Source organism: Peromyscus maniculatus, chromosome 2, assembly GCF_049852395.1.
Source record: "Peromyscus maniculatus bairdii isolate BWxNUB_F1_BW_parent chromosome 2, HU_Pman_BW_mat_3.1, whole genome shotgun sequence".
NCBI lineage: Eukaryota > Metazoa > Chordata > Mammalia > Rodentia > Cricetidae > Peromyscus > Peromyscus maniculatus.
The window spans coordinates 90,663,175-90,675,932 of NC_134853.1; the positions used below are offsets into that span (position 1 = coordinate 90,663,175).

The 12,758-nt window shown below is 41.8% G+C and overlaps 1 protein-coding gene across 1 annotated transcript in view; it reads right to left on the bottom strand.

Annotated features, from left to right (window-relative positions):
* Positions 1 to 429: 429 nt before the first annotated feature.
* Brinp1 (BMP/retinoic acid inducible neural specific 1) overlaps positions 430 to 12,758 on the bottom strand; it is a 182,411-nt gene continuing 170,082 nt past the window's right edge. The window contains exon 8 of the mRNA XM_006979572.4: positions 430 to 2,023. Coding sequence (XP_006979634.1) covers positions 886 to 2,023 — 1,138 coding nt within the window. The 3' untranslated portion in view covers positions 430 to 885. The remainder of the gene's footprint in view (positions 2,024 to 12,758) is intronic.

Consider the following 12,758-nt stretch of genomic DNA (forward strand, 5'->3'; position numbering starts at 1 on the left):
AACAGCTATCAAATACAATCTTGAATAGAGAAATCTTTTACCCTTTAGTAAAAACTTTTGGAGCAGAAAACACAAAAGTGTCCACAGTACTTAGAAAGAATGTATGTGGGCAAGGGAACCAGAAGGTCAGATTCAAACCAGTACTGGGGCAGTTATTATGGGTGTATTCATGAGCATGCTGTTTTCCTTTGACCCTAATTTCTAGACTAAGGGGCTTGAGAAGGTAGTATCTAAAGTTATTCGCTGTTCTACAGTTGTGTCAGCTTATGTTCTTCCAGCCCCACCTATTAGCCAGCTTCCATTATCTTCCGTTTATTGAGAAGTAAAGAAGCCCTATAGGTAAGACTGCAATGCTTTGCATCCCCCAACCCATCAAAGCATTAAAAGAAGCACAAAGAATTAAGCATAGAGAGGGAAGAAATGTTAACCGAAGAAATATCTTCTTTATCTACGTCCATTTCCTCCCACAAGGAAAAATGGCAGTGTCAGAGGTACATTACATATATCTCTTTCTTTCTCTTTTAGTGTTTAATCTTAGCACCTGCACAGCAGAGGTCTTTACAATTCATTTCATATGCTCTCCCCTTCTCCCCCCCTCCACACAGCACCTGAGGCCCAAGAAGCCACCACCTCAAAGCTCCACAAAAGTCTGAGACCCATCTTCATGACAGAATATAGTAGTAACAGACATGCCCCACAGTTTTATACAGTTGCTAGAACACTTTAGTTTCCAACAAATGAAGATTTTTTTTCCTCCTTTCTTTTGAATATTAATTACATTTTACAAATTTGTGTGTGTTTGTATGTGTTTTCTTTTGTTTTGCTTTATTTTATTCTGTTGTATGTGTACAACAGAAAGGAAAGTTCATGGCAAAGGGTCCCGGGTTAGCAGAGTTTGGCTGTCATCTGGTCAGACTGTTTGAGGATCTCAGTGTTGTAGAGGTCCAAGGCATGGTTCACCCTGATAATCTCACTGTTAGTCAGCTTCAGGCGGTGCTTCAGCATACAGGAAAACAAGTCCAGCTGGGGTTTTCCTGGGGCCACAGGAGGGGCCAGACGATTAATTCGGTCCCGAATGTCCAACATGAGGAGCATCACGGATGAAGAGGAGTAGAACTGACCACCCTGTGTGTAGGACTGATTCACTTGCTGCACGGCACTTCGAAGGAGGTCAGCGCTGAACCTCAGGCTGTACCCGAACACCTGCACATCTGATATCTTAATGTAGAATTGCCTCTTGGAGGGATCCGACAGGTCCACGGGGCCCTGGCCGGTCTCATTACGTAGGGTAGGTAGCCGAGTCCGACTACGCAGGTAAATATGGACAGTCTCAAAAAAAGTTTTCCACCGATTGCCCAGCAAGAGAGTCCAGTTGTAGCATTGGCTGTTTTGCAGACGGATCTTCTCCCAACGTGGGTAGCCAAATTCCCCAAAGGGCATATTCCAGCCCTCTGAATGGCTTCCACTGAAAGGATTGACATAGACAAAGAACATAGGGTCCAGGCTGCTGTTGCGCATCTGGCAGATACGCATGGACATGCCAATCACCATGTGGATGAAGTCCATGCGGTTCTTGTTGCTCTTGAGAGTGAGGGACATGCGCTTGCGCCACCGAGGGTCGAAGAACGTATCAAGGCGAATCTCATTGCTGATGAAGGTAGTGTGAACATAGAGACGCGAGTCCATCTTCTGCAACAGGTACTTCAGTTCCAAGTCCTGGAAGTCCAGGTCGGTCTCAAAGCTGATGAACTGCTCGCTCCGTTCAGAGTCCACATTCTGTGGTTCACAGCGGCCTCTGTACAGCTTGTAGCCCTTATTGCAGGAGCCACAGAGTGAGATGTTTGCCAGGCTGCACATGGCACAGCTGTTGTTCCCACCTATGATGCATGGGATGGGACGCTGGCACAGTGTGGTACTACCATGGCATACACAACTCCTCTGGCTCTCCAGGAAGGTTCCCCAGAACCCATTCTCATTGCAGTAGAGAAGTGACTGGACCCTTGCAAGCCACTGCTGAATTGTCCTGTGAAAAAGAAGGAAAATGGAGAATGTGAGTTACCATGAATGGGGTTGTGAGGTGCATTATACAACTGATCATGCAAGTTGGAGCCTCCCAATGAATGAAAAGGGGCATTAGAGTGACGGCTTAGTTGGTAAAATGCTTGCCGTTCAAGTACAAGGAATGAAGATTAATCCCAAGTATCCATGTAAAAAGCTGGCCCACCCACACTTACAATCTTAGAATGTGGAGGCCAAAGATAGGAGGATCCCTGAGACTCACTGGCCATCTATCTAGCCTAATTGGAGAGCCCTATGACCCAGTGAGAGACATTTAAAAAAACAAATTTGATGGCTTCTGAAGAACGATGTCCAAGTTTGGCCTCTAATTTCCACATGCTTATACACTCATGGGCATGTGAACCCAGCTACAGTCATACTCACACAAATGTGAAAACACATATCCACGCAGAAAAGAATAAGTAAATCAACTATAAGACCATGTAGAGTGAATAAGTACTAATAAATACATATAAATACATTGTTATCCTGTATAATGGCACAAAGCCAGTTGTACCACTTTGTACGTTACACTTCTAACATCCTCTATGGACATCTTTGAAGAGGAGGGCTTAGGCCAAATGTCTATCCATGTCTATCCATTCCATAGGCACTGAGAAGTTTGGTTTAGGAAGCATAGTGTCTAAACATGAAAACACTTTCAGGATGAGAACACATCATGAACAAGCCCCCATGGGAAAGATTTGAGGGTCATTATGTTTTTTATGTAAACATCAGAGGATTTAATGCTCTCCACACCTTTCTTTGATGAGGTTATGAAATGCCCAGCCCTGCTAAGAACAATAACAACAAAAAACTTCAATGTATCATATTCTAGAGTTCATGAGTGCTTCCATATATCTGGTATGATTCTCACACAGTAGTTTTCCATAACATGCAGTAAAAGTATATGTTCTTGAGGTGTCCAGAGTTCTAAATTCTCAATTGTGTGGCATTTTTATTGCAAACTGTGTCTCTATAACCCCTGACCATTGTCTCCCCTCACTGTGAATGATACTAGTATCTGGACCCAGATTCTAGACCCTAAAATATTTCAATGAAGAAACATCTGTGAGCCAATAAGAAATAGCAGAAGAATATACAAAAAATATGTAAGGCAGTCACCCCAGAGGCCTCTTGTTTTCCCCATTTCTGTTGAAGTCTCCTCTTGGCTGTCTTCCACTTTACCAATAGTCCTTTGTATCTGCCTAGCAGTCTTTAGCCTGCATATGGCATTGTTACTCCAAGTTTCCTACTTGCACCTGTCACCAACACCTAGACAATGACTTGAGATTCAAGCATCATTAGAGATTTAATATAATTTTTGACTCTTCTGTATATGAACAGAGGTATCAGTGGACAGTTTCCTTAGTCTCCCCACTCACTCCTTCTATCACACAGGGCTGTTGTAAGGATTACATTAATTTTTATGTGGAATCTAGCTTTAAATTTGGTAGGCATTAAGGGTTCAACAAAACACTGCTCTTGGTGCAAAGGAATTGTCAGTTTATTTTATAAGCATGGCCACAGAAGCTCCAAGGCTAAATGGTGGATTTACAATCACACGACCAGTGAGAAGGGAAGTCCCTTGACACACTCACTTAGCTTTGGGCATTTTCTATCAATCCAGAATTTAAAAAGAAAAAAATAAACCCCTGTCTTAAGACTACATGCAAGGGCTGGGATGACATCACTGCTGCTGCTGCTGGAGCCCATCGTTATGATTTTCCAGGGCTATGAGGTTGTTAACAGAAGCCCATCTGCACTCTACCCCTGCAGTGGAACATGTTAGCCAAGAGTCTGTCCTGGCTTACAGTTGCCAAATTATCAACTCCCAAGTCATTGAAGAGGCAGTAGAGTCTAAGGTTGAAGGGCATGGGTGTTGTTGGTTCAAACAGAACTGAAGTCAGGGAAAAATGAAACAAACAAATAGAAAAAAAAAAAAAAGAAAGAAAAGAAAACTGTCCTGAGACTGGAAATGAGTCATTGCATCTCTTGAATCCTTGGCATTCTTTGCTAAAATGGGGATAATAAAGTCTATCTCAAGAGACTTCCAGGAGGGTTGCTGAGATGATATATTTAAAGTGCTGAGAAAAGTCTAGCATACAGTAATTATATAAAAAAAAATGTAATGATACACAGTGCTCATATCTCAGAGAATAAGCTCTTCCTTTGAAGGTCCTGAGACATTCTCTGGGATGCTGCTCTGAAGTCTAAAGGAAACCCTTTTGTTACAGCCATTTGAAAATGGATACTGTTCAAATGGCTGCCTGACTGGCTTAGGTTTTAAATGAGTTGCTTATCAGCTGAGCAAAATGGTGGAATAATTAGCTTTCTGAAATTGTCTACCTGTTTAATCCACAGAAACATCCCCACCTGGTAATAAAACCTCCTTCACAACACCCCAAGGCATTATATTTGAACTGTTTGCCTCATTTTTAGTTTCTCCTCCAGCTTCTCAGGTTTGGCAGGTGGGGGAGCCCTTCTTCCCCCAGCACCTAGCACACAACCTCACTAACTATAAATGTTTGCTAAATGAATGAACAAAAAAAAATATTTTCCTTCTTACGTTTTATTAACAAAAAGGAAAAAAAAAGAGGAAAGAAAACAAACTTCTCCCTCTCCCCTCAGGACGGCAGTATTAGTTTTCCATACCATCCACCCACACAGCCGCAGGCCTCTCTGGTCTCTGCTTCGTGAGACCAATCCTATTACAGCCTGGAGAACAGCAGGCCCAGCTTTCAGGAAACGGAGCAAGAATCATAATGAGCTGTGTGGCTCTCACTTCCCAAATCAGAACATTGACTGAATATTGGGTATGAGTCATCTGATATTTTTTGCGAGCTGCAGGGGCCCTCCATGCGGCTGCGATTGCGTGGTTACATCTGACAAGAGCGTTATTTCAAAATGCCTCTTTCAAATGGCCCACACTTGCCCCTGTCACTCCCTCTCCAAGTGACAGCACAGTACCCCATTTAGAGCGCTTCTGTTCCCATCTGCAAGGCATTCTATAAGCCCGTAGAGCGCCCCCTTTCTCGTGTCTCATCTTTGGGACCCTTTGTCGGGATCACAGCCCCCGCTCCTCCTATCAATGCTCCATTGTGGTGGAACTCTCAGAATCCTCAGTGAGGAGAATAAAAAGATGAAAGTTCCTGGTGATGCTGCTACAAGCCAGGGGGCTGCTGGGGAATTAGGATTCCAGCCTTGTCAGGCAGGAGGGATCGGGGACAGAGGCCCTCTGAGACACATTAGCAGGCTGCATGGCACCTGCGTCTCCTGAGCTTGGAATAATCATGAGGTTGTGGGCTGTATCAAAGGGGGCATTAATGATACAGCACCAGGACCCAGAAGGGAAGTGGTGTGAAGGAGGGGTCTAAGGGGTGCAAAGCCCAGGAAAGAGGAAACAGAGGGAAAAGTGGGGTGACAGAGGGGAGAAAAGGACTTCATGTTGGAGATGATGGACAGAAGGATAGATGGGAGCTACTAGACAGACTGTATGGCACAACCAGAGTGCGCAGGATAGAAACAGGTTCAGTTGCCATAAGTTACAAGATTCCGAGAATATGGCCACTGGAGAGCCATAGGCTTGGGCGTGGATCAGTGATTCATCCCCTTTCCTTTATACAAGAGTAGGAGCACCAGAGAGTGTAAGAGCAGTGTTGTTGGTGCTTCCTAGCCCACAAGGTCAGGGAGCATCATGTTACTTTTCAACACCTTATTTTGAGGAGATTAAAACCTCAAAAACAAGCTCAGGTCATTCTGTATGTGGTGTGTGCTCACACACTTGAGCACACTTACTGATTTTTTTTTTAATGCAAGTAACTTCAAACAGTAAGTCAGCCTTAATCAAAATAATCTCCTATAAATTTTCTGTCTCTACCCAGTGAATCTGAGTAATAAAATTGCCATTAGAGATGGAACCCTAAACCAGTGGAGGGATTCCATGCCTTGCCAGTGTGCCACTGTGTATCATGAATGGTGATAGGGAGTGTTCATGTAACTCTTCCCCCAAGTGCCACATGTCATCACCATGGTGTGGAAGAAGATAATGGGGACTTGAGAAATGAGGTAACATACCATTCAAATACTAACCTTTGTAATCTAGTATGGGTATACTTGGTGCTATACACCATAGTATGATATTAAAGCAATAAGGAGAACACGGAGGAAGGAGTAGAAATACAAAGAAAAACAAATGGAAAGAATAGGAAAATACAGAAAGTTGGAGCATGTAAGAACCTATTATCACATGCCTTGCTTCCTCTGAACCTTCCAGGGTGTCTCTTCTCCATTCACAGATAATTGGAACTCTCTGATGAGCACACAGGAAGAGGATGGGGACCAAGGGTAGGAGGGACTGTGATCTATAAATAACATTTCCCAGGCTAGCTGGTGACAGCCACCTCAACTTTGGCGACAGGGAAAGAGCTTAATAGGCCAGTTCTGTATGGGAGGGTCCCACAATGCTCAAACAGACCCACTGTTAGGCAGTCAGTGTGAGGCAGCTAGAACCATGTTTAAAAAATGTTTTTCTCTGTCCCTGGGGATCCAGCCACAGCATCTTCCATTTGCAGGCAAATCAGCATCTTTCTGTTGGATGAGATATTCAATTCATTCTGATGGGAGTTGGAGTGAAGGGAGGGGAGAGAGTGGGAAGAAGAGAAGGACGGAAGGAAGAGACAGTGCGGGAGAGGGTAAAGGGGAAGGAGGACAGGAAGCTGAAGGTTCACTTCTAAACTGTTAAAATCTGTTGCTTGATTGATTAGCATCCACAGTGCCTTCAGATAAAAGCAGAGAACTTTTAAGAAAAACCTTTCAAATTAACAGCCTATCTCTGTCATGTTTTGAATTCGACACCACACTGCCACTGGGTTGATGACATGGACAGCTAATACTTGGAAGTACCTCCTAGATCACAGCAGTTATCTCTTCACCCTCACATTACCCACATGAGACAGGATTTGCTTCTGATTTCTACATCACTGATAAGGGTGTTAAAACCAGAGAAGGACTGTCACTCACCCATGGTCACACAGAATAGACATGGCCAGAGTTCAATATTTCTAAATATGATCTTAGCACACTCTCAGTGATCATAGTATATATTGCTTGCCCTCTAAACCCCAGAGTGGATCTAAATCACTCTCAGAACCCTGGAGACACCTCAGCTGCTTCCCTGCGGGCCCTGTCTTTGCCTCAGCCAGGAAGTTCTGGCAACCTGACAGGTCTCCTAGTGACACAGCATGAGTCCCTTGTCATTTGGAGGACAGAGGCTTTGCCACCCAGGGCTTCCCATCCGTTGTTTAAAGGCTCACATCTCCCTTTCAGAACCATCAGGCTGGGGAGCCCTGGCTGGGAATACTAATTCAAGCAACCTCCCTGCTGATTTTAATTGGAGGTTTTGCCTAAGCTGGGAATGCGGTGCCTGGCCTGTGGCATTTTAGGGAAGATCACACAAATCGAGTGCCAAGAGGATGGGGGGTGCATCTAGGCTAAAATAGAAAACTATAATCCTTATGGTCTATTTGTTTAATAGAAGTATGTTTTTAAAAGTGGAGAGGAAATGAAAAAAAAAAGAAGTGGAATTACAAAATATTCTTTTATTTGTGTCCTGTGTGTCTTCCTAGGTGCTTCTTTGGCATTGTAATGGGTGTCTAAGTAAATCTGCATGGTTCCACAATGTGTATATTGTGCAAAAGACAGGCTGAAACTGGGAGACCAGTACTTACTCCTAGGTCTCTGGTATACACTGTTCTTTGTACACTGTGCATGTGTGTGTCCACACACACACACACACACACACACACACACACACACACACACACACACGTATATATACATATACGTGAGTGTGTGGATGCAGCCATGCTTATGAATGTTCTGAAAGAACGGTACTGGTCAAACTTGCACATGTCTCTAGTGTCAGATTCCTGGAGAACTGGCTCATGGCTATGCCAGTCTTAATTATAACTAGCCATCAGGCTCACTCTGTTCATTCTTTTCTCTGAACAAATATTTATGTTTTAATCATCGCCCTATTTGAGATCCTTCCGTGGCCTTAATAGCCCATTTCTCCTTCTCAGTTCTTCACATGATGTCAGAGCTTCACTGAGTAGCACATAACAATGAGCAAGGAAAGACCAAATGGAGAGTTGTGTGGTCTCATGCCCTGCTGGGGACATTTTCTAGTTGGGAACTGTGGTGTGAAGGCAGTAAGTATGCTTGCAGGGGGCAGGTGTGAGTGTGGAAGGAGGAAGGAGGCAAGCTGCAAAGTAAAAAATCCAACCTGGTCTTTCAAATTAGGTTGTCAGAATCTTAATTGGGGAGGATTATGAAACAATTTTTGCAATTACACTCTTCTGTGTCTGGAAGGAGGTGACAGGCAACATCAGCTGCATATTCAAATTCAGAGTTTTGCTTTGGGGCATGGAAGTACTGAAGACAGATGATGGAAGGAGCAAGAGCCTCTCAGAGATGCAAGAAAGACTGAAAGCAGCAGGTGCTCCCATGTGGAGGCTGTCAGAGTGTGCTGTTTGTCCTGGGCAGCACATATGCAGGACAATAAAAGCCTCAGAACAAGGGAGAGAAAAGCCTAGTGGCCTATTTTAACCTTGAAGTGAGACAATAGCCACATAGGTCAATGCTTGGGCTGATCACAGTGTAGAAAACAGTTAAGTAAGGACTCTGTTTGTACTAACACTATTTGATATTGGATATTTGACCTTGAATGACTCACCAACTCTTTGACACTCAGCCTTCCTTCTTTTCTTTGTGCACACACTTTCACACGTGTTTGAATGTGTGTGTGTGTATGTGTGTGTGTGTGTGTGTGTGTGTGTGTGTGTGTGTGTGTACACATGTGTGCCCATACACTTGGGAGCCATAGGCTAACCAGTATTTCCTCAGGAGCCCAACACCTTGTTTCTTGTGGTAGGGTCTTGCACTGGGAAAGGAGGCTCACTGGTTAGTCTAGGCTTGCCAGACACTGTGCTCCCAGGAGCCACCTCTCTTTGTCATGAACTAATAACGGAGGCTTCTTTTTTATGTGGGTGTTAGTGATGGAACCAAGGTATTCATGCTTACCAGACAAGAACTTTACCAACTGAGTCACTTTCCCAAGTCCTGACTGTTTTCTTATCTGTCAAATGAGGAACACAATATCTACCTCGCACTTTGTTTTAAGAGCTAACTTGAATGTGAAAAGCTTCTGACAGTTTCCAATGCAAGGAAGTTGTAAGTATTTGCCATTCTTGCTATTGAAGGCAAGGAATAATCACATACTGCAAATGTCCCACATGGAGATTCTTGTGTGTTACTAAAACAGCCCAGCTGATTATAGCTTAATAGTCTGGTTTCACTGGTTGCTCATCTGCCACAGTTCTAATGAACTTTGCCACTAGAATGCTTTCAAAAGACAGAGCTAGACTAGACATGGGCGTTGGAGTCAGGGAAGAAAAAAAAAACAGTATTGAATCTTAATGAGTACATTATTTAACCTTGAACCAATCGCTTGTCCTTTCTAAGCTTCTGTTGTCTCTAGTACAGAATGGAATAATAGCATATGCCTTGCAAGGCCATTCTTAGCATCAGATAAGAGAATGCATAGAAGTTTCAGATTTACAGTAGGTGCTCAGGATCTCTTATGAAAACAAGGACTGTGCTCCCTTTTCCTGAGCTCACACAGTAAAGTGTTCCTTTCAAATCAGTAATTATGAATTGAAAAAAAAATAACTACAAGAAAGAAAAATTCAACAAGTGTTGATGGACGAGTTAACTACCAATATTAAACAATGAAATCTGGTAACAATTGCTTCTATTCCAACAAATCAAAACAAATGATGGCAAATTTGTGAACAGTCAACAGCCACAAGGACTAACTAATTTAACAAAAAAAACAAAGGCAATTATCTTCATGATATTAGAGAAGGGGGATATTTCTTTAAAGCACTTACCACAGAATAAATATTGATTAATAGAAAAAGGTTAAGCTTAAACCACACCCAACAAAAAATACTGAAATTAGAGACAACACAATGAATTAAAGTACCTCCAGCCAACAATAGATTTCTTTTGTAATCCAAGCCATGGTAAGATTGTTTGTGTCCCCTAAATCCATCACCTGACATCTCAGTTTTCAAAGAGATGGTGTTAGGAGGTGGGGGCATTGGGAGTTGATGAGGCCATGAGAATGAAGTACTCATGAATGCAATTATTGGTTTTATACATGGGGACCAAAAGAGACCCGTGAAGCCTTCTATCATGAGAAAACACGGTTAGAGGGACCAGAAATTCAGCCTCCGACATTTGTGTGGACTTCTTGGTCTTGGAATTCCCAGCATCCAGAAGAAGAAGAAATAGATTTAATATTTCTAAAACATTTTGTTGTACAATTTTGAATGGTTTAAAACACCACATAAAGTACTATAATTCCATAAGAACAAGTCACCAGCATCAATGGAACATGGGTAAATGATAGAAGCAGGTAGTTCCTTTAACAAAGTGTTTTTTTAAAATGCTAGTAAGCCTGTGAAACTCTACTTTTGTTCATCATTAAGATATAAGTCAAAATTTCAATGATGTATAACTTCAGAGGAATAGCTAAAATAAAATTTAAATTGACAAAATTAAAATAAAAAAGGAAAGAAAAAAGAAAAATCAAGGGAAATGATAAATATTGATAAAGACATACAGTAAATGCAACTTCTCTGTACAGTGATGGGAAAAAATGATTTCCAGCTGAAGTATTTAGCAAAATGAACACACTAACTTATGTATGCCAGCAGTTTGACCCCTAGTATGTATACAGTAAAAAAACACAAGTACCCTGAAAGGCATGGATTAAGATGGCCACAGTATTCCTTGCAGCCCCAACCTGGAGACCATGCAAAGGTCCATCAGCAACAGAACAGATATCTGCCCACAGTCTGGATCTCCTAGGAGATAAGCCTACCATAACTACACAAAACAATGAGTGATAATTGCTAAGAAGAAGTAAAAGGTAACAAAACAAAGATGAAGTTTGTGCTCATTTTAAAAAGCAGATTTAGGCCAATGAGATGGCTCAGAGGTTAAAGTTACATGCCATTAAGGTTGACAACCTGAGTCCAAGCACTGAAACCCATATTGCAGAAGGTGGTACTCCAACCTTCACTTGTATACCACAGCAGGTAAACATGCACACCTACACATTAGTGTATTAATTAGTTAACTAATTTTTTTGGTACAAACATAGAGCTGACCTATGGCAAATGTGTCCATCAGAAGACAGTGTTGGCCATGGAGTACCTTGATACAGATTGAGAGCCAATGTATATATAGATATAGATAGATGATATAGATATAGAGATAGATAGATAGACAGATGATAGATAGATATATAGATAGATAGATAGATAGATAGATAGATAGATAGATAGATAGATAGGGTTCTATATGTGTGTGTACATGTATGCATATATATGTGTGTGTGTGTGTGTGTGTGTGTTTATATTTTTAGTTTTTAAATTAAAACATAATTATATCATCTTCTCTCTTTCCTTTCTTCCCTCCAATTCCTCTCACATGTCATACACTCCCAAGTTTGCTCCCTCTGGAAATTGTGGCAACTTTTTCCTTAATTGTTATTAATTCATATATACAGATACACACATACATATATACACATATAAATATGTACCTACATGTATATACATACAGACACACACATGTACACACACGTACATATTGTGCTCAGTCCACATACTGTTACTTTTTTGCACATGATTGCAGTGCTTACCACATGGTATAGGGTAAGTTTTTAATCCCATTGTGTTCATCCATGAACAGGCATACACTCACACACTCACGCACACATGTGTGGGTAGCGCACATATGTGCTGGTGCTTGCAGAGGCCAAAAGAGGTCATTTGATCACCTACTGCTGGAGTTATAGGTGGATGTGTGTCATCTAATTTAAGTGTTCAGAACTGAACATAAGTCCTTGGGAAGAGCGGCAATTTTTCTTAACCCCGAACCATCTGTGCATCTCCAAGGCCCTATTTCTTGATCCTGTTGATATTTACATATGGGAAATGAGTGAAATTTCATCTTGTTAACACTTAGATGGTTTGTCCTTGTTGTAGAAACACAATAATTCTATAAGACATTTGCAAAATTAATCTGTTAAAATGCTCAGCATAATAGCATTAAGTAGACACCCACCTGCAGCAGTTTTACATCACCGTCAAACCATTAAGGTCCTTTGTTTTTCTGTTTCATACTTAACTTTGATCTTCACACATTTTCTCTGTCCTATGCTGGGTGAGGGAGTATTAAAAATGCCATTTTAACATTATGAAACACTGAGGCTCAGAAAAGGAGAAGAGATGGCCTAATGGTCACCAGTGACTTGTCACAACACTGAGACTATACCTCACCCACAGGCAAGCTGGATGTAAGGCTGGGATGTGGGGTGTAGCATAGAAAGACATTTCTGAAGGAAGACTAAAAACAAAACAAAAGAAAGACCTATTCACTAAGTGTGAGAACTCAGTTCTATTTCTGACTCAATCCCCTGAATCTGTAAATTCTAATCCAAATAAAAAACAATTTCCAAGCTTCAGGAAAAGAGGTGGGGGAACCTAAATACAATATAAAGAAACTGAAGATACTTATTTTCTTGTCTTACGTCAACTGAGAGTGAGTCAACTGCCCTATTTGCT